General features: G+C 45.6%; 1 protein-coding gene across 1 annotated transcript in view; it reads right to left on the minus strand.

Annotated features, from left to right (window-relative positions):
- TULP4 (TUB like protein 4) overlaps positions 1-23,544 on the minus strand; it is a 169,085-nt gene that overhangs the window by 59,898 nt on the left and 85,643 nt on the right. Inside the window, exons 2-3 of the mRNA XM_061207381.1 lie at positions 14,458-14,586; positions 6,068-6,229 (exon numbers count right to left, since the gene is read on the minus strand). Coding sequence (XP_061063364.1) covers positions 6,068-6,229; positions 14,458-14,586 — 291 coding nt within the window. The remainder of the gene's footprint in view (positions 1-6,067; positions 6,230-14,457; positions 14,587-23,544) is intronic.

A 23,544-nucleotide genomic window follows, 5' to 3' on the forward strand; every position in this document is an offset into this window, starting at 1 on the left:
CTCCTCTCCTACCCAGGCAGGCGGGTATGCATCTTACTCTCTGTGAAGGGGCTGAACAGAAGGCCAGACACAGCTCAGGGGCCTAGGGTGAAAAACCCAGCAACTAAATGCTAAAAGCGAGCCCACTTCAGCCACCAGGTAAGGCCCACAGGCAGCCAGCCTCCAACACTGCCACGGTCAGGAAGAAGATGGCTCAAAGACAGACTCTGATGTCCAGATGGGTCTTCCAAGCAGAAGGACAGGTCCACTCATTACCCCATTCCACAGGCTTCCAGGTACTTTTTAGTATCCACCTCTTAAATATGAGCAGACAACCAAGGATCACCAGACATTTGAGAAAAGCATCTAATATGAAAAAGAGAAGCCAAAACAAAACCAGAAAGAACCTGGAGGAGAAAGACAATGAAGGATACAAAAGAATACTTCAAAACTTCTAATCAATATCCTCACGTTGTTTTGTTCTCCATGAGATAAGAATAAAATGATTTTTTTTAAAAAAGAACAATCAGAAAACAAAACAAAACAAAAAGAGCTCCTAATAATTAAAAATGTGATAGCATTAATTTTTTAAAAGTCAAAGAAAACTTGGAGGATATAGCTCAGGACATCACCCAGAAAACAAGATTAGGCAAAGAAAAGAAACAGGGAGAGAAAAGATATTAAAATCAAATCATCAACCTAAAAGAACGTCATCTGAATAATAAGATTTCCAGAAAGAGAAAAGAAAATATCACAGAACTAAGACAAGTCCTTGGAGGCGAAGGACAAGTTGGAAAATGACCACCATGTCCCAGCCAAACAGGTGAGAGAGACAAAGCACAGCATCTTGAAACATACAACACCCTGAAGACACGTTCCACCAAAATGAGGGGACAAACCACACAAATAGAGGTGCTCGTCCCAGAAACAGGGGGAGATGAGGGAACAGGTGCCCAGGATGCCAGGTGTGCTGCAGGCCAAGAGCAACCGGTTCTGGCCGGAGCAGGCGGCTGAGGGCCCAGGGAGGGACAGCGCCAGGAAACAAGTGAGTCGGATGTACCACTTGGGGTGGTGGAACATTTCAGAGGAGATTTTCCATTTTTTGGAAAGCAGAGGGATTAATTTGTGATTGATACACAGAAAACTAAGGAAACAAATAAAGCAACCTTACTAATTCTGGAAAAAGCAAATGACTGCATGAGGAAGGCAATGCTATCCTGGTTCTTCTGTGTGCGAGTCGTGCCTTCAGCGAGAAGACAGAGCACACTGGGAGGATGGGAGGTGGGGGGCGGGCAGCCGCGGAAGGGGGCCTTCTGAGAGAGCCAAGTCCTCATCTCCCACGTGCAAAGTCAGCAGAGAATACCTGAGTCCAAAAAAAGATCGAGATCTGGCACATGAGCCCGTAACTCAGAAAGGCGGAGGGGACACAAGCAACAGTGCTGACCCCAGGGAGCAGGAATCTGGGGGCAGGCGGGACGGCACAGGGGACTGAACGGTGCTTGTGCTTTGTGTTTTTTTAATAATATTCATTATAAACCCAGTAGTCCTATTTGACTTTTAAGAACTACAGCTCTTTAATAAAAATTAGTAAAACTAAATAGGAAAGGAAGTTAGAGAGGAAGCAGGCTGTGCAGACTCACACCCCAACATCACATCTGACACTAACGGAAGTGGAGCGGCCCCGCGCTCTGCTGGGTGCTCTCCGCCCCCCCTCCCCGGGCCGTAGGCCCCCCCCAGCCCCAGGAAGGCAGAGGCACACAACTCGGTGAGGAACACACACCGTGTGCAAGCCACTGCGGTAGCCAAGGGGAACCTTCGAGTAACTTCAAAGAGCTGAAGAGCCGCTCACTCCCTCACGGGACATGAGCCAAGAAAAAGGCAGCCCAGTTGGCAGAAGCAGCCACCGGACACGACAGAAGGAACCAGCCACGGGACGAAGCTGCAGAAGAGGAGCGGTGGGAAGAGCCTGGGAGTGCCCAAATCAACCAGCCCTACTCCAGAATTCTAGGTACGTGGAGCCTCACCTACCTTCATTGACGTTAGTCTGAGCACAGTCACCTGCCACTTTTAAATACAAATAAATCAATTCCTGGCCCTGAAGTATTTAGGAAGTGGACTCAATGGGGTTTAGTAGAAGGTGCAGATAAGGAAGAGGGAAAGTCAAGCACAGCTCCCAGTCGGGGGCATAAGTGGTCAGCAATTAGAGGAGCAGGGCAGGGATGAGGACGGACCAGAGAGTGTGGACCACACGGGATTCCAGCGGGCTCTGCGGGCAGCCGGAGCTCAGTGTGAAGGACGAGAGGGAGACATGAGCATAGCACAGAGCTGGGAGCCTGAGATGCACACGTGGCAGTGGAAGAAATCGCCCCGAAGACAAGAAAATAGGGGGAAGGCCAAGGTTGGAAGCCCAGAAAGAGTGGAAGGAGCACAGGAGCCTGAGGTGGCAGCGCCAGCACAGGGCAGCCGGGGAAGGCTTCCAGGAGCAGGCGAAGGGCGGCACTGGGAAGGGGAAGATGAGGCTGGAACAGGGGCTGGATCTGGCCAGCAGCGACCAGAGAGCACGAAGCCTGGATGTGTGGCCTGGGGCCGAAGGGGCTGAGCAGTGGGGCAGCAACCAAGGGAAGTCGCGGGCTGCTTGGAGGACAGCCTTCACCCGAGGCAGGAGCCCAGAGAGAAGATGCTCCAAGACTCCGGGGGCCCAGGGGGCAGGCAACCTGAGTAGAAAGTGTGGGGAAGTGGCAAGAAAGGCCAGCAGGCCAGGACTGGGTTTAATGGGAAGGACCACTGGCTCGGGGAGGGAGGCTGCAAACGCCGGGACTGAATGAGTCCTGTTTGATCAGGGGCTGCACTGACTGTGTGCAAACAGGAGTCGCTAACGTGCCTCATGTGCACATGGCTTTGACGCCTGAGATCCCTTAAAATGAATCCAAGCACGGCTGGCGCACCCAGACCATGCACGTGCCTCTCGTGGGAGCTGTGACAGAGAAGCGGCAACTGGGACAAGAATGGGACAAGGCCAGCAGCCTGAGAAGTCCTCTGCAGAACCCCTGGTCCCCACCGCAGAGGGCTGTTTCTGGGAGCCACCTTCTTGGAGTTCTCCCAGGGAGGGCGGAAAGGAAAGGAGGGGGAGTTTTCTTCTTGTGCTCAGAACTTTAACCACAAAATCCTTCTCCATCAACCCAAATGCATCAGACGTAAGTTTGAGGCTTTTTCCTCTGTCCTGCTCTTGCGGACACGGATCCACCAGCTGCTCTCTCCTCCTGGGACAGCAGTGCTAACTCCCAGACACATGCTGGATCACGTGCCGGCATCTCTACCTTTCTTAACGGAAACACGTCTCAAGTTCTCCACAGCCAGCTGAAAGGCTCTGACAGTGAACTGATACTCAGCTAAGACTCAAAGCGAGCTGGATGCATATTTGTAAATGCTCATGTCTGAAGAGGCACAGTGTTCACCCAGACCCCCCAGGAAAAAAGAGGAAAATATATGACAAACAGGAAAATGGCTAGATTTCAAACTCACTGCTTGTAAAACTGTACTGCTTACATTTTGAAGAGTTAACAGGAAGCAGCCTAAAATCCCATTACGATCAGAACTGTCTCAAGATGTGAGGAGGCGTCCTGGAGGCTGTTTTACTCTACATCAAGGGCAGAAGGTTCTCCAGGAGAAGAGAAGAGATGTAGCCGGATTCTTGCAGTCCACACCTGAGACTGTCCCAATGTCAGAGCTCAGGGCGTTAATTACATTACAAACATTATACTGTCTTCACACTCTTTTCTCATCAATAATTTTCAAACTAAGCAAAAGATATGAAAGAATGACAGAGACGGAGGGAGGAATGTCTCAGTTCAAACACGACCCATAGAGCGTCCCACACACCTCTGCCCTGTGTTAAATTCCTCCAAGGTCTGCAATCTTTTTTTTTAAAGGCAATGGAGCACTTTCCTCAAATGAAATCCCACCTGCTGGCCCTCAATACAGAACCATAAAAACAGCCATCCAGACAGAGGTGTGGGCCAGGAGCCCAACCATCTGCAAAGCTGCTTTGGGGTCCTGCCGACAGGCCTAGGGAACCCAGTCGAAGCTGCAGCCCACCTCACTTCCGTCCCCCGCTCGACACCATGCTGTCTGCCACCTGGGCAACCAGGTTGGACGCATCACAAGGCGCCTGTGGGCCTGCCTCCTCCAGTGGCCCAAGGCCCTCAAAGGCAGGTGCTGCATCTCACACACTGTGTCCCCAGCCTCTCTGGGCCCCATGCCTGTCACACTCCAGGTATGCAGTCTGCTGGGGACACTGGCCAGCACAGCTCAGGGGGGACCATGACATGAGCCTCACGGATCCATCACTCCAGGTGAGGGAAGAATGTGAAGCCGAGACTCCTTCTGACATATTCTTCACTGCTTTCGCATCTGTTCCCTCGTCTGATCATTACAAAAGCCCTGGGAATTAGGCAGGAAATAATTCACACCCCTTGTCACAGAGGAGGAAACTGAAGCAGGGAGAGGTTAAGTGTGTGTGCAAGGTCACTCACTGGGCCACGGCACGCATCTCTGAGCAGACTGCAGGGGCAGTAAAATCCTACAAAAATAAAATGCTGTAATAAATAAATCCAAGTGCTTCACACAGAAACATACATATGCTATTGGATACTAAGATGCCTTTGGGGGATGGGGAGGGAAGAAACTCAGAGTTGAGACTAGTACCTCTTTGTAATTCTCATAATACTAATTTTGAGAAGAGAAAAAAATATTGAGCATTTTTACTTGAAAAAAAAATGGAAACATGAAATACATAGTGACAAGAAGTAAGCAATTCATTAAGAAAAATAAAAAAGGTTCCCAAAAAAGTTATGGTTTCATATTATACTGTTCAATTTTACCAAAATTAAACTGAAATATCGAGTATAAAATGTTCTGGCATTTTATGGATTCTCCTGTACTTGGAAAACACAAGTTTTACATTTACAAAGGTTTTAACTAGTCAACCCTTATATTAAAAAATGAATTATCAATATATAATTTTATTAGGTTATTATACATCATTTTATCATGACCGTAAAATAGGCGCCTTAAAGAAAAACTTGAAATTAGGTTTTAAAAATGACCCAGAGGCTCACCATAAAATAACCACCTACATGCGGCATTTTGATTAATTTCCTTCCAGTTCTTTTGACAATGTGGGTAGTTTCCTTCGGTTGCTTTATGATGTGGTAATCACACCACATACACCATTTCATATCCTGGTTTTTCTCCTTAACATTATATCATAAGAGCTCTTTCAGATTATTACGTCATCTTTATAACCATGATCTCTAATTTATTGAACTACTATATGATCCTTGAAGTGGTTATACCACAGTTTACATAACCAGTCTTCTATTTTCGTACCAGCAGGCTGTTGCCAAATTTTTACTATCATAAATAATGCTTTAACGACTACAACTTTTATTTTCTTCCCATTTTGTCTCTTTTAGATAAATTCCTAAAGCATCTTACCAGGTCAAAGCAGATGATAATTTTTAAGACTTGCTTAAAAATTGTATCAAATCTTTGCCACCCCAAAGATCAAATGCATATGATTGCCAGCAATGAATGAAAATACTTATTTGATTAAACCGTTACGAATGATCAATAAAATCATCGGTATCATTTTCTTTGTTAATAAGTGAAAATATACCCTCTCACTATGCTATTTCGCATTTTTTTCCCTGAGAATACATACTTTTCCACCATGATTACTGACTAGTTGAACTTCTTTTGTGAACGATTTATGTCCATTATCCATTTATCAATTGGCTATTTATGTAGATTTTAAAGTAAATTTGTATGACTATTTTCTATAATTAAATTGTTAACTCAGTATTTACAGTATTGGCGGGGAATGTTATTTCCCCAATCTATTAACACATGGAATTTTGGTGTTAATTTTTACCTGGACAAGCTCAGTGTTCTTTCCCTTTGTCATTCTTTACCAGCCTTTGAGCCAGCTCTCCCTCCCCCGCCGCCACCCCACCGCGTTAGCACTTAACGCTTTTCCCGCTCAGCTCAAGTAGTTTTAACATGACACATCACGTTCAATAGGTGTTACCTGTTGGTCATCGGGCGTCCATATGCCACATGTGATTTGACTTTCCAAGTTGATCTCAGATGACCAGTGTCTTTGTCCACTGACAGAACCAACCAGGACAAACCCATCTCGATATGAAATAAGTGCTTGAGTCCCATCGTGGCTCCACGTGAAATCACTCACCTTTGGGACACACAGATAAAAGGAGTCAATTTGTAATCTGAAAGGGAAAGCACTTTTATCAAAGACTAGACGTAGTCATTACCTTGGCCTTTGGCTAAGATCGAGATGGCCTTAAAGAGACAATACAATATGTTGTTGCATGTATTTTAACAATAACACATAAAACACATTATTTGAAAAGCATATGCCAGCGTGGAGGTGCTAAGTGCTTCACACATGGTAATTCATTAAGCCCATGGTAATACCTCCTACAGTGGAGAGAAGTAACTTCTCCTTGGTCTCACAGTGCTGGCGAGGGGCAGAGCCAAGAATGATCAAGGGTTGTGCGGCTCCAGCATCCCTGCTTTTAGACACTGTTCTACGGCCTGCCCCTTATAGTAACAGATCCTCCATCAGTGTCTTGTGGTCACTTATCAAGATAGTAAAGCTCTCAGTTTCTGATTATATACGTTTCTCAGTCTTGCTAACAACATTCCCGCAATCAAAATGAGAAATAATCTCTAACCGGAACACATTACTTATACTTGGGTGTTGAGTTCTATCAAATGCATTTATTGCATTTATTCAAAGGACCACATGTTTTTCCTCTTTTAATCTATTACTGCAGCAAATTACTTCATGGATTTCCCAGTTTTATGCCATCCTTACATACCTAGAAGAAGCCCAATTTCGAGGTAAAGTATTGTCCTTTACACATACAGTTGAAGTTGATTATGTGTTTGGGATTTCCACGTCTGTATTCACGAGTGAGGCAAACTTGTGATTTCATTTTTTATAACGTCTTTGTTTGAATTTATCAGGGTTAATGCTGACCTCTCAGAATGAGTTAGAGGGTAGTCCCTTTTCTTCCATGGCCAGGAAGAATTTGTATAAACTGGGCCAACCTGTTGCTTCAAAGTTTGGTGGAACATGCCTGTAAAACCATCTGGCTTTGCACTTTTTTGTCGGATGATTTTTAATCATTGCTTCAATTTATTTAATAGTGTTAGCAGCAGTCAAGCTTCTCTTTTTATTTCTTCTTGAGTCAGTTCTATTAAAATATTTTTTTAGGAATTTGTCCAGTTCATGTAAGTTTTCAAAACTGTTGGCAAGTAGTTGTTAATAGTACTTATTATCCTTTTAAATATCACCTTTAGTGAGCTATAATTTACGTGCAATAAATAAAGTTCCCCTTGGCAGTCAATTCCCTGCCCTCACCCTTGGTCTGAGGCAACGAGTGACCTAACTTCTGTAACAAGCTGCTTATTCTAGGAATTTCGCATGAATAGAACCACACAGTATGTTCACTTCTGTTTATGACTGCTTCTACTCAGTATAATAATTTTGAGAGTATTCTGATTTCTTGTGTGCATCAGTAGTTCATTCCTTTTTATAGATGAGTAATATTCCATGGCATAAATATACCACAATTTATTCATCTCCCCAAAGGGCTGGGCATTTGGGTTGTTTCCAGTATTTGCTTATTACAAAATTGCTATGAGTATTCACGTGCAAGACTTTTTGTAGGCACATGGTTTCATTTTTCTTGAGTAAATACCTAGGAATGGAATTAACTGCTGGGTCATATGGTAAATGTATGTTTAAATGCATAAGAAATTACCAAGCTTTTCCAAAGTGGCTAAACCATTTCACATTCCCATCAGCAATATACGTGAGTAGGTCCACACCTCACCAGCACTCGGTGTTGCCAGTCTTTTTTATTTTAGCTATTCTAGTAGGTGTGTAGTGGTAGGACACTGTGCTTTTAATTTGCATTTCCCCAATGACTAATATGCTGAGCATCATTTCATGTGCTTATTGATCATATGCACATCATCTTTTGGAATCTTTCTATTCACATCCCTTGCCATATATATTTGTATATCCGTTCACGTTCACCTACTCATTATATACGTAAATACACACACACATACACATATATATACAGATATATAGAAGTTTTCAACCTTCTTATTGTGTTGGAAAAATTCTAGATACTATCCTTTATCAGAATATGTGCTGCAAATAATTTCTCCCATTCTGTAACTTGCCTTTTCATTATCTTACGGATATCTTTCAAAAAGTAAGTTTTAAATTTTGATGAAGTCCAACATCAAGTTCTTTCTCTTACGTTTCATGCTTTTTGTATCCAATCCAAGAAATCTTTACCTAACCCAAGGTGGCAAACCCAAACTTTCCAGAAGAAGTGTACAGCTTTTACATTTATGTCTATGATTCATTTAATTTTTGCACAGGGTGTATGGTAACAATCAAGGTTCTACTTTTTAAATTTTAAATGCAGATATTCAGTTGCTTCTGCACCATTTGTCAAAAAGACTATTCCTTGGATGTCAAATAGACTTATCGTGGTGATCATTTCCCAGTAGATACAAATTTTGTTGTACACCTGAAACCAGTATATGTCAATTATACCTCAATTAACAAAAAAAAAGATGATTCTTCCCCCACTGAATTTCCTAGGCATCTTTTATTTACCTTTGACTACCTTGTAATCTCTACCTTATCTACAGTTATGCTCAACTTTTCATTCATAAAATTATTTTAGGTTTTATCTTTCTTCTCTTACTCAAGGCTTGCCAGCAGTTTGTCTACTTCATTAATTTTTTTCCAAAGAACAAATTTTTGAATTTGTTGATCTCCTCTATTGTATCATTTTTTTGCTATTGCATTAATTTCTACTTTTATTTAAATTATATTTTCTTTCTCCTTTTACTGGATCTACTCTGTTGTTCATTTGATCAGTTTTATTCCTTTCTAATATACATAAATTAAGGATATATATTCTCTTTTTTAAAAAAATTAACTAGTTTATTTATTTATTTATTTATCTATCTTCGGCTGCGTGGGGTCTTCGTTGCTGCGCGTGGGCTTTCTCTAGTTGCGGCGAGCGGGGGCTACTCTTCGTTGCGGTGCACGGGCTTCTCGCTGAGGTGGCTTCTCTTGTTGCGGAGCACGGGCTCTAAGCACGTGGGCTTCAGTAGTTGTGGCGTGTGGACTCAGTAGTTGTGGCTCACGGGCTCTAGAGCTCAGGCTCAGCAGTTGTAGTGCACGGGCTTAGTTGCTCTGCGGCATGTGGGATCTTCCCGGAGCAGGGCTCGACCCCGTGTCCCCTGCATTGGCAGGAGGACTCTAAACCACTGCACCACCAGGGAAGACCCTAGGATATATATTTTCTTATATCACCACTTTAATCCTATCTCACAAGTTTTGATATGTAGAGATTCCGTTATCATTCAGATCTAAGATTTTATAAATGTCCATTAAATTTGTTCTTTAACCCATGAACTACTTAACAATGCATTTAAAAATGACCAAATATCCAAATATGCAGCAATTTCTTTTCTTTTCTTTTTTTTCTGGCCACGCTGCACGGCTTGTGGGATCTTAGTATCCTGACCAGGGACTGAACCTGGGCCCCAGCAGTGAAAGGGTCGAGTCCTAACCACTGGACCGCCAGGAAATTCCCACCAATTTCTTAAATTTATGTTTCTGTTATTAACTTCTAACCCATTCAGAAATCATGGTCCATAATCATGAGAGCTACCAATGGAAATCTGTTTAGGTTTTATGAGTGCCCTAAAACACAGGCAGGCAAACTATGGCCAGTGGGCCAAATCTATTTGCCACCTATTTTTGTACAGTCCACAAACTATGGTTTTAAATGGTTAGGAAAAAATTTCGAGAAGAATGCTATTTTGTTGTATGTGAAATTATATAAAATTCACATTTTAGCATCCATAAATAAACTTTTTAACTTTATCAACAAAAAGTGTTCTGGTTTTCTTTTCTTCCTTGTTCGTACTTACGTGATATCCTCAATTGTGACTCCTAGTCCACAAAGCCTGAAATGTGTGCCATCTTGCCCCTTCACAGAAAAGGTCTGCAAAACCTCAAAACATGATCAACTTTTGTGAACATTCTGTGTGTGTCTGAGAAAAATGTATGTTCTCTACTTGGTGGATTCAGTAACTACCAGTGTCCATTAGGTCAAGCTTGTTAACTGTGTTGCTCACATCTTCTGTAAAGAAGATTTTGCTGATTTTTTTTGTTGTTGAAACTTCTCGGTATATCAATGAATTTATCAGTTTTTACTTTCAGTTCTGTCAATTTCCTTCATATATTTTGATGCTATTATTAATAAGGGCATACATATTTAAAATATCATCTTGGTAAACTACAGCTTTTATCATTATGTGGTAGCACTCTATAAACGAAACATCACTTTCTATCTTCAAGTCTATTTTATCCAAAAGTAACAGTTGCTACTCCAGCTTTCTTTTTTCCTGGATATTTGCTCAATACATCTTTTTCACCTTTTTACTTTAAACTTGTATATGTCCTTAAGTTTTAGGTGTGGCTCCTAATAGCATATAGCTATGTTTTTAAAAACGTAATCTGTCAAGCATCATCTTGATCGGTGAAGTCAGTCCATTTACATTTATTCTAATTATTGTTATATTTGGTCCTGTTTCTATCGCCTTAATTTACTTTTTCAGTTTGTACTACCTTTTAAATCTTTTCTAACTTAAAAAAATTGATTATCTATCATCTTCACTGTTGCTTATACTTGGAAATGTTCACCTTCATTGAAATTTGTAACGTTACTGGACTTTTCACACTTCAGGTAGTAATAAAACAAATGAACAAACACCAAAAGGACACGAACTTCTTGCTGTTTTCCCAGCAGGGATTATAGGTCATCAGTGGTCAGCACGTCCCCCTCATGACAACGGCATGGGTGTGTGAGACAGCTCCGCGACAGCTGGTCTGAAGGTACTGGAAAAAGCTGTTTGTTTCTCAACTAGGAATCTTGGTTTCTCTGACCTTATGTTTCAACTAGTTACGTTATCTAGTTTTTCTTAAGAACTTAAAAGATTTTTTTTTTTTTTTACAGACAACACATTAATTCTGCAATGAAGTGTAAAAGTCCTTTCATTTTGCAAAGATAATGCTACTTATTTACATGGGTTTTAACTCATTTATCTTTGTGCTAAAGGAAAAACATCTTACTAGAGCGCGAAAACGTATAGCCAGTGACAAGACGCTTCTCCAAGGCACCACCCATCTTACAGTCACAAAAAATGATAACAGAGGATGTTTACATGATCTAATTGCGTTTACTAAATTAGGTTAGCATAGAGCGATAAGACTATACCAAAATTGGGAAAACAAAACCAGGGGAACTGAGTCCCTAGTGCTGTTAAGGAAATAAGCAGAAAGCCCTCTGCTGTGGTCTATCCGATGCGGGGGACCGTGGCACTCCTGCCCCACATTCAGGGCTCTCTCGACATGACTGACCAAAGCTAACGAGCAGCCTGGACGGCCCGCCGCCCAAGACAGCCTTTCCTCAGACGGTCCGAGGCCTGTGCCTGGCACAGCTGGCCTGTGACCAATGCTATGAAATAATGCAGGCACTGTTCCAGACTCATTTTTGAAATAAAGGACTCATAATCATTTCCTGAAAAAAAGAGTGTTAAAGCTTCACTTGGCTTCTGCCAAATGTTTGATTACTTCATGACAATGAAAGGCATGCTATATAACAAAGATCACCTGTCACCTCTTCTAAAGAGTATCACTTCAAGGATGCTCCTCCTCCAGGCACAGAACTGTCCCTCCTGACCCCAGACACCGCTCCCGGTGCACGGACCCTCCGCTCCCTCCACCAGTGAGTCATCCTCACCGGTGCGTGACGCTTCTCATACAAGACACGACTCCAACACAATTAAAAGCAGCCAAATCTCCCCCAAATGCAAGTGCTTAACGATAACAATTGCTCAATGGATTCTGAGGTCTGTAGAATCAGAGTGGCAAACAGCAAAGCTATATGAAGATCTGGATCAGATCACAAGATACAGTGATTACTCTGGTCGAACCTGAAAGGAACAGGCTTTTGGGAGATTCGAGGTGCTTCCAGATGGTCTACGGTCCATGTAAGCTCATTCACTTCCAGGTCTGAATTCATCTGTTCTTGTTTCTAACACGCTTTTTTTTGCGCCAAACTCTCAATGAAAAGAAAGGCTGAGGGTATATGGCGGTGGTGGAGGCCACACGGCTCTGACGTGGAGGTGACAGATGTCTCCCTCCTCAGAGAAGCTGCCGTCAGCAGGAGACAGTATGGCAGCACCACCAGGCTAGGGGGACCGGACTCGCCAATGGCAGTGAAGCCTGAGCTCTCTGGATGTGCTATGAGTATGTGCATTTCTGCTAAAGAGAAAACAGTTTATTGTCTGGGAACAAGACAGAGTTTCGGACTCAAACCTGGGTTCAAATTCTGGCTTTACAAACCATGAACTAACTTCCCTGGGTGAGTTACTCAACCTCCCTGACCTGGGTTTTTTCTTCCATTAACTGAGAGTAACAACATCTTCCCAACAGGGTTCCTGTGGCGGTGAGGGATGACACCTGGGAAAGGCCAGCACTGAGTGCCATTCCGAGGTCCTCCTCACTGTCCTTCTCCGAGTAACGCTCTGTAAGACCTCGTGCCGGCCAAGGTCTGAAGACACGTCTCACGTGATCACTGGGCCTTTCTAGGGAAAGGCTTCACACTCTGGTGGATGGGAGAACAACGGCACTTTAAAGACCCTCAAGGGCAAGTTCAGAAGAGTCTCCACTTCACGGGAAGCTGTGAAGAGTTGCTACCTCAAGGTCTGAAGTTGGTCTTTGGTGATGACATTATGGCGACGACTTAAGGGCAGGTACGCCCTGTGGTCGGCGGCTATGGGTGCTGGCACCTCCTAAGTGCTTCAGGCACCATCACAACTTGTGGGGACAACCATCACGTGCAGACAGTGTCACAGCATTTTCCACATTTAATCTTTTTTTTTTTGGGCCGTGCCGCGCAGCTTGCAGGATCTCAGTTCCCTGACCAGGGACTGAACCCGAGCCATGGTAGCGAAAGCCTGGAATCCTAACCACTGGGCTACCAGGGAGCTCCCTTCCATATGTAATCTTCTGTAATCCTCCCAGTGATCCGTGGAGGCAGCTACCATTAAACTCCCTGCGTACAGATGAGGAAACTGAGGCACCGAAGTAAAGTATCTCCTACTGAAGCGCCATGGACTGAGACGCTGACTCCAGAGCTCACGCTCTTGACCACAGCGGCCACCTTCTAGGTGACGTGAACTTCTTACGGGCATGGAGGCTTCCACATCTGTGGCTCAATTTCAAGGTTAGTTAGTAGTCACAGGGTAGGCGCCACCTCTTCCTTTTTCCACTCACGGCGGAATATAGGAAACCGGTAAGGCCTTACCAGAGTCAGTCAAAATTATTACACCGACCCTACCAAATAAATAAACTCACACAAAAAAGTACGTTCTGTTTGCACCCAGAGATAGGTTTGCCTCCTGTGATGACATCTTACAAAGTTCCTCAGCCTAACAGTAACTGCTAGTAAGAGCTTCATTCCCTGTAATTTTATGTCACCTCACCGGTCTGCATCTTTTGAAGTTGGAGAGCTCGTAGCTTACTTAAGCAACAGATGGGAGGAGAGAGGGTGAGAATTCATTCCTTAGAAATGTATAGAAAGGCAGTCACAGGGGAACCAACCCGGAGAGTCAGACTAAGAAACCCCTTGTCAATAAAGGTTCCCGCAGCACTCGGGCCTGTCAAATCCTTGGCATGGGACCCGTGTCCTTAAACACACGAGACAGGAGCTCCACGCAGCCATCCTCCCGGGGAGGGAGAGCCAGGGCCATACCATCAGCCACAAGAACCCACGAAGTGGTTTTTAAAATAGCACAGCTCGGCAGGGCGTCCCTGGAGCAACTGTTTTCCTCAGAGCAGCGACAAATTGGTACCAGAAAGGGAGAGCTGAGCGATGACAACAGGTGGCCCCGCTAATTGAAACCTGACCAAAGAGAGTGTTAAAAACTCGGCTTGGGGAGGAGGCTGTGAGAACGGTCGTGTGGAGCTCCCCGTGAGAGAACTAGGAAGATGACAACACGGGAAAATACCTTCTACAGGGCAGCAAAGAGGCGCTACGCCAGGAGTGCTTCGTTAAATCCGAATTTAACAGGTAATCACAACACTGAGTGGTGAGAAATGACTGCACAGGTTTAATTAAAGCTTAAGACCTGGAGCGTTCTCACAACAGCCGCAGAGCGGAAGGGAAGGAAGGACGATCCTTCTCCCGCTCTAGTGATGCACTCAGCGGGAAGCACGAGAAGCAGGGCCCTGGTTTCATGCATCTGCCCTCCGCCCTTCCCTGGAGGAGCCTCCTGCCCGCTCACCTGGGCCCCGCGGTCGTTGACCAGCTCCACAGACCACCGCCCTTCGTACTGGATCCACACGAATATCCCGCCGTCCGCATCGCACGTGGCCAGCTTCTGGTACGGCTCGTTCCACCTCACCAACACGACCTAGGAAACAACCAAGAAGACACTTACTGCAGGGAAGGAGCCCGTGGGCCGGGATCACGTCTACGAAGTTATCAGACCCAGAACTAACTAGAACGCACGGACAAAGGAAAGGACTCGGGGAGGATGGGGGCTGGGGAGTCCAGCAGAGAGGACACACGGCAGCGCCTCAGGGGACCAGGCCCACGTGACGTGGCCTCCTGACAAACAGCAGGCACCTGAGCAAACCACCAACCACAGCGCCGCAGCGCCCGTCGCCGTGACCACAGAGGGGGCCCAGAGCCCACCCGTACCCGGCCCTGCCTCCACAGTGCCAGGCTCGCTCACCTGAGGGCCCTGGGCGGCGGGGAAACGATTTCCTCGAAACCTACTGTGTACCTGAGTCAGGGCACTATTTGCTTGGTACAGATGGAAGAAAGGGTGGGGCCTATTTAATCTCATTTTCTCCCAAAGTGAAATTTTCTGAATCTTTGCCAGGCTACATTATTTCTAAGTAGTTCAGCATCTAAGCGTGCCAATTTGGAAAAAATACACAGTTGAAATATCTAAGCTGTTCAGGATTTATCACAGAGGAAATACGAAGAAATTATAAGCTTCAAAACGGATGAGTATGAGAACTTAATTTTTAAATCTGAAAAATCCTGAACGTGGACAATCATTTTCATCTTTCTCAACTATCACTCGTTCACGTAAAAGGTGGCCGTTGGTAGGTGGTCTGTGGGATCAGCCCTCACAGAGCCCAGTAAAACCTGTAAGGGCACAGGGCTATGAAGTGGTCCCAGGAGGCACAAAACCAGCGCCAGGCTCCCCACGGGGAATGCCTCCGGAGGTCACCTGGCCCGCCCGCGCTGGTGACCGTGATCGATGGATACGTGGACACATACTGATGTATGTCAGTCAAATGAGGACTGTTACTAACCAGCAAGAGCACACCTGCTACTCATAAGATGCGAATCCCGTCTCCTCCCAGGACTTCGTGCCTAATAAGCTAACAACCCTCGTGAATATGTGACACCGGTGCATATGGTCTCCAAGTTCCACTTATATTCTAAAATACTGACTGCGAGCAGCTGAGGCCAAGGACTGATTGTCACGGACCTCCAAAAAGCACAGATCCCTCCTCACGTCCATCTGCGTCCAAACCACAGACCAACACAGAAGCCCTGCCCCTTCTCAAAGTTGTACCATGGGCACCAGAGAGCTAGGAGAGGCCCCCCAGCCTTGGTCCACCACACTTCGTGGTATCAACATTTGTTGCAAGATGCATACTAAAATCCTCAAATTATCCAACAGGAAATTACTACCCACTTAAAATGTAAGGATATTGGAGCTCTTTTTTAAAACTGTGCACCAAGAGCTGAAAGGCTGCAATCTTTTGAGACCTGGCAATTGTCGGCCAAATCTAAGCTAGTCAATGGCCCGCCTGCAAGACGGATGCAAGTTCCACGGATGTGGACACTGCCAGCTGCCGGCGGCCCCATCCAGCTTTTGTCCCTCCACTGGGACTGCCCGTCCCGCTCTGGTCACTGCTCTGCAGGTGCCGCGCTCACACCACCCGCTATAACCACAGGTTTACGTGCACCCTCCTCCCCTGAGCTGGGCCACCGGAGGAGAAGGGCAGAGGCATGCTCACCTCCGAACACTGACACACAGGAATGCTGAGCATATCATGCCAAACAGCCACACATAAGCTACGATTCTCATTCAGTTATGCTTTGAAAACTACTTCAAGGAGGTTACTTTCGACTCCCAAAGGCATTTTAACAAGAGCCAATACTGACAGACTGCCTATTACAAACTGTTAGGTTGTGAGGATAGAAAGTTAGGAAATCTTTGTCCCTGCGGAGTTCAGTTCACTAAATAGACGTAATATCCTGCTCTATGTGCAAGTACAGAGTTGTGAACATACACAGGAGGGGGCCTCAAAACAGGCGGATGGGAGGGCAACAAATCCAGATTCATTTTTTTAAAGTCTAGCTTTAAAAATTCTGTATTTAAATTACTGATCTAATTTTAAAAAATAGTAAAACCAACACAATAAAAGTCTTTAAACGCACCGCACTGAATGTGTCATAAAATTTAGAATTTCCAAGTAGCCAATAAAAGCCAACTTCATAAACTTCTTTCAGACCCAACAACAACTGGCCTGAGCAGTGCCGCCCACAACGTGCTGCAATTTGGTCCCTAAAGACACCTGCATCGCCTAAGCCCACAATCACTAATGCACTTCAGGATGGATACAGGAGGGCGGAATATGACAAATAAGAACATTTATTTCCTAAGTTAAATACAGTGAACATTCATCTACTATGACCTTCCTTATAAAATAATATTTGATGACAAGGCGTCACATTTCAGAAAACAGAGGTTAGTCACATTTTCTATACTTTTGCCTTTTTCCTTTAACAACCATCGCCACACATGATTGCATATTTAGTTATTATCAGTAACAAAACCTCTCTTCTTCATGAAGACAGCCTGCAAGTCGCAGCATGACACAAACACAAAAGAGCAGAGGCAAAAAAATATTTTAAAGTTATTTCTAACGTTAAAAATTTCTTGGTCTTATGACAACACAGTAGTAGTTGTTGGAGAAACAAAGAGTTCACAGACTCGATGTCATCTTTTCGTAATTCGTGATCAGTTGAGATGCAGCAGTAAACAGAAATGCAGTCCCCATACACACACTTCTTTGCTGTGAGTACAACCGGTATAACTGAATATAGGTGGGTTGCTCCCCTAAACGAGACAGAGAAATCTTTCCAGTGATCCTTGGTTTAAAAATAAAGTTAAACTGCGATGTTGTTTCCCTGGATTAGTTTTCTCATTTCCGCTCTCGTCTGCGATTCGGAGCTGCCCGTCTTATCTCCCGGCAGCTTATTTCCTGTTCTACGAATCCCTCCAGTCTGCTTGGCAATGTCAGAACATACCAGAGTGTTGAGGAATTACCAAGCAGGGGCCAGCTGGGTTCTCAGTTGCCCAGATGACATGGCAGGGTGCTAAGCAGCTGCCCAGGCATTCTAAGGCAGAGCTTTCCTTCCCTTTTAAAGGAAAACGGGGCTCCTGTTTGCTTTGGGCACAAAAGAACTTCAGCATTTAACATGTTAGCTGAAGTATGTGTTCCTCTACAGACAGAGGCTAAGCCAAGTTTTGACCCAGGTCTTTGATTATTCCCCCAAAATGCCAGCCTGTCACCGTCTCCAATGTAAGATTTCTATCCTTTTATAGCTATTCTTATCAATAAATACTTATTGAGTACAATTAACGGTAGAGAAATCTACACTAAAAATACAGTGCAGGTCTGCTGAAGGCCTATTTGGGCTGTACTCTAATGCCCTCAATAAGTCACTTCACCTCCTACTTCTAGAACTATTTTTAGGTAGAACAAAACTCTAGTGCCAGTTAATCCAAGGCACCAGTTCATCCAAGAATGTTCATCGTTTGAGACAGGAACGCTTCAAATGGTGTTGGTAGATATAATTTCTATTTTATAGATATATACAGGAAACCACCTCAGTGAACAACCAGTATCACCAATGTTCAGAAATATTTCCCTCAACCCTAAAAGAATGTAATTTGGATATATGCTAAATACAAATAGCTCACGTTATAAATCCCTGTAAGTGATTATTACCACTCAGTTCTTCTTATTCTGTAATTTATTAAGCGAAACAGCACTAACTTCACTTGTACATGAAAAACGAAATGAGTGCCAAATGAATTTTAGATACATTTAGTTGTTTTTTAACAAAGAACCAAAAGCACCCTGAAACAGAGGCTGGAAGAAATTCAATGTGAACAACGGCTTCATGCCCACCAGCATGACGGTCCCGTGAGGTCCAGAGCTCAGCCCCGGCCGCACCGCTCACCAGCTGCATGGCCTCGGGCACCCTGTTGACCCGCTTGGGTCCCTTTTCCTCATCTGCAATGGGGGTAACAGCAGCAATCCTTCTAGAGCTATTGTGAAAACTATGATGAGAAAGGACCTTAGAGCAGCACCAGGCACACAGCAATGTCCCCCTACCCAATTCTGGTGCACGCATTCATGCCCTGCACACCATCTCTGGTTCTCACCAGCCTGACGATTTCTTTGCATCTGTATTCCTGAAGCCCGGTACGACGCCAGGCACACAGTAGCACTCCACAAATCTTTCTAAATTGAAATATTCCTGAAGGACGATTAACCATATTTCTTTAGAATTTTATACTGTTCTCTTTCAACACTAAGATGTTAAAACTAGTCCAAGTGAGATTTGGGGCGGGGCGGGGGGCCGTCAACAGTTGTACTGAGACAAAACTGACATGCCATACAACCCATTTAAAAAGTAAAACTCAATGGTTTTTGTATCATTTATAGAGCTGTGCAATCATCACAGTAAATTTTAGAACATCTTCATTAGCCTCCAATACTCCCTTCAGCCCTAGACAATCACTGATCTTCTGTCTGTTCATATTTGCCTATTCTGGACATTGCATATAAATGCAATCATACAATAAGTGGCCTTTTGTGCCTGGCTTCTTTCACTCAGCATAATGTTTTCAAGGTTTATCCATGTTGGAGCATGTGTCAGTACTTACTTCCTTTATATGGTCAAATAATATTCCACTGAATGGATATACCACATTTTGTTTATCCATTCAGTTGATAAATATCTGGGTTGTTTCCACCTTTTGGCTATTATGAATAATACTGCTATGAACATTTGTGTATCAGTTTTTATTTTCTCGGGTATAAGCCTAGGAGTGGAGCTGCTGAGTCAAATGATAATTCTATGTTTAACTTTTTGAGGAACTGCCAGATTGTCTTCCAAAGTGGCTGCTCCAATTTACATTCCCAGCAACAATGTATGAGGTTCCAGTTTCTTCACATTCTCTCCAACACTTCCTATTATGTCTTTTTGATTATAGCCATCCTAGTGGGTGTGAAGTGGTTTTGATTTGCATTTTCCTGATGGCTAATGGTTTTGAGCATCTTTGCAAGTGCTTACTGGGCATTTGCTTACCTTTTTTGAAGAAATGTCTATTCAGATCCTGTGCCCCTTTTTAATTGGGTTATTTGTCTTTTTTATTAGTGAGTTGCAAGAGTTTCTCTTCCTAAGCCTTCTGAATCACTCTGTTTGAGGGAAACTTTAGCTTTTATTTCCACATAATCTATTTCTCTCATTTACATGTTCACAGATCCAGTCTTCATTCATTCATTCAATTCAATTTGCTGATAAGAACTCCATGAAGGAAATGGTTCAGGGACAATAAAGGAATTCAGAAAACATGGGTCTATGGTTTTCTAAGCCCTAGGCCAGGGACCAAGGTGCCGCTACGTGGTTCTAAACCAGAATCTGAATTTGTCTGGGGGTGACTTTCGCAGCCCTGGCTCCCCAAGACGCTTCTCAGGAAACTCACAGCTACACATTCCTTCCTGATGTTTTCCAAACCTTCCTGTTGGAAAATAATACATCTTCTTTTTGGGGAGAGTTTATATTATCAGGCAGGACTGAGTTAGGAAAAAAAGAACTCAATCAAGTCTCCTGATACAAATGCAAAATTACCGTCCCTAGCCTTCTCATCTACTAGGTGGCAGCGAGAGTCTTCCACTAAAGCAATATATAAAATGCTTTGAATGGCTTCATCCAAAAGTACAGTCTGTAGGAAACCCAACTGTCAGTACCTTCATCTCCTGGCCATTTTCTGATTTGTGCATATCTCAAAACCAGTGCAGTTAATACTCCCTGTGACTCCCACTTCCATCCTTCTCTGTTCCATCTCAGTTGCCATCTCCCAAGCAGAATTTTACTGGAAAGTATGTTCAGTCACAAACACTGTTCCCTGAGGTTACAGAGCACCTTACCAGGGCAAAGCATGTGTTCTCCATCGTCACCTCCCACTTATTCTCGCACAAATACTCTTGGCATAGACAACGGTTACTGGCTTTAGCCAACTGAGAGCTGAGACGACCACGCAGTCTCACAGATGAGGATGGGGGCAGCCAGCACGAGGTCACGCAGAACGCTCGAGGTAGGTCAGGCTCCAGGCCAGAGCCTCAGTCTCCTCGCTCCGGTCCAGGGCACTTGTCCCCGCAACCAAACTGGCCCGGGGCCATCAATCCCTCCGCACCACCGAGGTGCTGCCCACAAGACACACAAAGATGGAGCAGACGCCCTGCCCTCAAGGAGCGCCTGGGGGAGCTCGGAGAAGCCGCCTCACGCCTTCTTTCTTACTCCTGCTGTCAGACTTCTGCGATGCAGAAATACTCTGAAAAACAGCTGTATCAACAAACTCTGACAGAAGAAAACAAAAATCATATACTAAGGAGAAACAAACTAAAACATTAGCGGTGGTGAAGTAAAGGGATTTTCATCAGAATTTTTCTACGTTTTCTGATTTTCCCACAATGAACGTATTTCCAGCTTCACCTATTTCTTTAGCAAGGAATTGGAACACTTTCTTTTCGCAATAATAATAATAATCAAGAGTCTGAAAGTCATTTTCACATACATTAGCTTATTTTATCTTCACAGATATCTTAGGAGGAGGTATTACCATTATTCTAACCTCCCATTTCACAGATTTAAAAAGTGGAGCTGAGAGAAGGTACAAATATTTCCATAGCCTTTTTTTTTTAAAACTTAAAAAAGAGTTTTCACAATATTTATGGCAGACATAACAGTTTAAAGAAAACTTCACCTGAAGCATTGTGCTCATCCAGCTTAGGAAACTCTCACCAGGACGATCGGAAGCCCCCGTGTGCTCCTCCCACACCTCAGCCCTCCCTCCTCTGAGGAAAAAAACACTTCCTGGGCATTTCATGTTTTTAATTCACATGCATTTTTATACCCACGTATGCATCCTCACTTCAGTATTTCGTGTTTCTTTAAAAATTTTAAATATTACAGAAAAAACTAAACATGCACCCAAGAAGAGCAACCAGGATATAACCTTCCATGCACCTGCCATCCAGCTTCCACATGACCAGCCTTCCTGCACGTTGTCAAGCTTTGAAACCTCTGTGTATTCTTCAGCTCAGCATCAGGCTGTGAAATCCATCCTCGCTGACAAGCGTGGCTCCAAGTCGCCCACGCTCACCGCTTCATCGCGGTCACCGCGACGACACCACGGTTTGTTAGCTCATCCCCTCGCCGACAAACATTCAGGCTGCCTTCCCTCTCTTTCCCGCTTTCATTACGCTAGCGCGGCTGCTCGTGACCACGCTGCCACGGGCCCCGTGAACCGGAGCGGGGCTCCCGAGTCCGCACTGGAACAGCCGGACCGGAGGCAGGCGCAGCTCCGCCTTCACCAGGCGGTGCCGGGTCCCCTTCCAGAGCGAGCCGACAGCGCACGCCCCAGCAGCAGTCCAACTGTGCCTTAGACCCTAGCGCACTCGACCCCGCCACACTGCAAAATGTTTTCCAACCTGACACGTGTACAATTATTTCAGATTTTGCTTCTGAATGTTTCCTTACCTCCACAGACTTTCACATTCTATTCTATTCGAGACGTCCCAGTTCCACGCTCTGAGGAGACAGACCAAGGCTCTGCCTTCTCTCTCTCCCCGCCGGCCCTCCACTGTGCTTCAGGACAACGCTTTCTCAGTTCCCGGCTGTGCGTCCACCAGCTAGGCCTCCCTTCATGGCTTCCTCCAACAAGAAATCAGAGTCGTCTTATGAACCCGACAGGCGTCTCTAGGCACCCGCCACACAGCCACCGCCAGGCCCGCCAAGGGCGAGCAGCGCAGGAGCTACAGCCGTGCCCCTGAGGAGCCGGGCTGCGGGCAGAGGAAGGGGCCAGGCTGGGAAGGCGGTGGGCTCTGGCGGCCGAAAGACCCGACCAGCTCAGCACACGTCACAGCGTTCTGGAGGTCCTCCCCTCCATTCCTCTGGGCCGACGTGCTGTGGCTCGAAAATGAATATCCCGCAGGGCCGGCGAGCCTGGAGCGCTCCCAAATGGGAGGCCGATGCCGACAGAGCCGAAAAGGGGGCCCAGGGCCACCCCACGTGGATCTCGAGTTAAGCCTTGAAGCTGGGGCAGGATTTCCTTCAACGCGCCGTTCAAACGTCACTTCCTCTGTGGCAATGTCGCCACCTCTCGTGGGCAGAACCGCGTCCTCTGTGTCCCCAGCCCCCGGCCCGGCCTGCCGCTCCCACCTCCCAACTTCCCCCAGCTCTGCCCCCGGCCTCCCCGTCCCGCGGTGGACAGGCTCCAGGCTCCAGGCTCCAGGAGGGAGGTCTGTGCCCGGAAAAGGAAGAATGGCAGCTGACACTCACTAAGGCACTTGCCTCACCCCTCGGTAAGTCTTCTCTACTGGCGTCTTCGGTGATGGTCCCTGAAAGCAGAGCCTGGGATGGGGACCCGCGCACTGAAGCCTTTCCCTGTGGTTCCTCCCAGGACAAAGGCAGTGAGCGAGGCAGGACAGGTCTGGGGTGTAAGGGAAGGACATGTGTCGCTGGAGACCGGCTTCCTCAGCCTGACCCACAGGGAGCCCTGGTGTGTGGCTCCGGTACAGCTGGCCCCGCTCTAAGGCAGGGGTGGCCTCCAGTGCCACCCCAGGCATTGGTCATGGGCTGCTGGCCGCTTGGCGGGAACGGGGATGGGGGAGTGGGGCAGGGGACCAGCTGGCAGCTGGAAGCCTCAGGGGCCAACACGCACCGCGGTCGGGGGACGGTGCACACACAGTGGCCTCCAGTACTCCTCAGTCTCCCCTTTGCCAGCTCTTCCGCTTCCATCCTCCGAGAGGCGCAGAGCTCCAGGCTCAGTCCTGACCCTGCCCTCTTCAGTCTACTCTGACTGCCTAGTCATCTGATCTAGTCTCAGCTTTAAATCCATGGTTTAACCATCTAAGCACGATCACTTCCAAGTTCTTGTCTTCAATCCCTTACTCTATATCCTGTCCGACATCTCTACTTGGATGCCAGACAGGCCTGGCAAACTCGGCACATCCCTAACAGGTCTCTTCCCCCCCATGCTCTT

The sequence above is a fragment of the Eubalaena glacialis genome, chromosome 12, assembly GCF_028564815.1.
Source record: "Eubalaena glacialis isolate mEubGla1 chromosome 12, mEubGla1.1.hap2.+ XY, whole genome shotgun sequence".
In the NCBI taxonomy this organism is placed as follows: Eukaryota; Metazoa; Chordata; class Mammalia; order Artiodactyla; family Balaenidae; genus Eubalaena; species Eubalaena glacialis.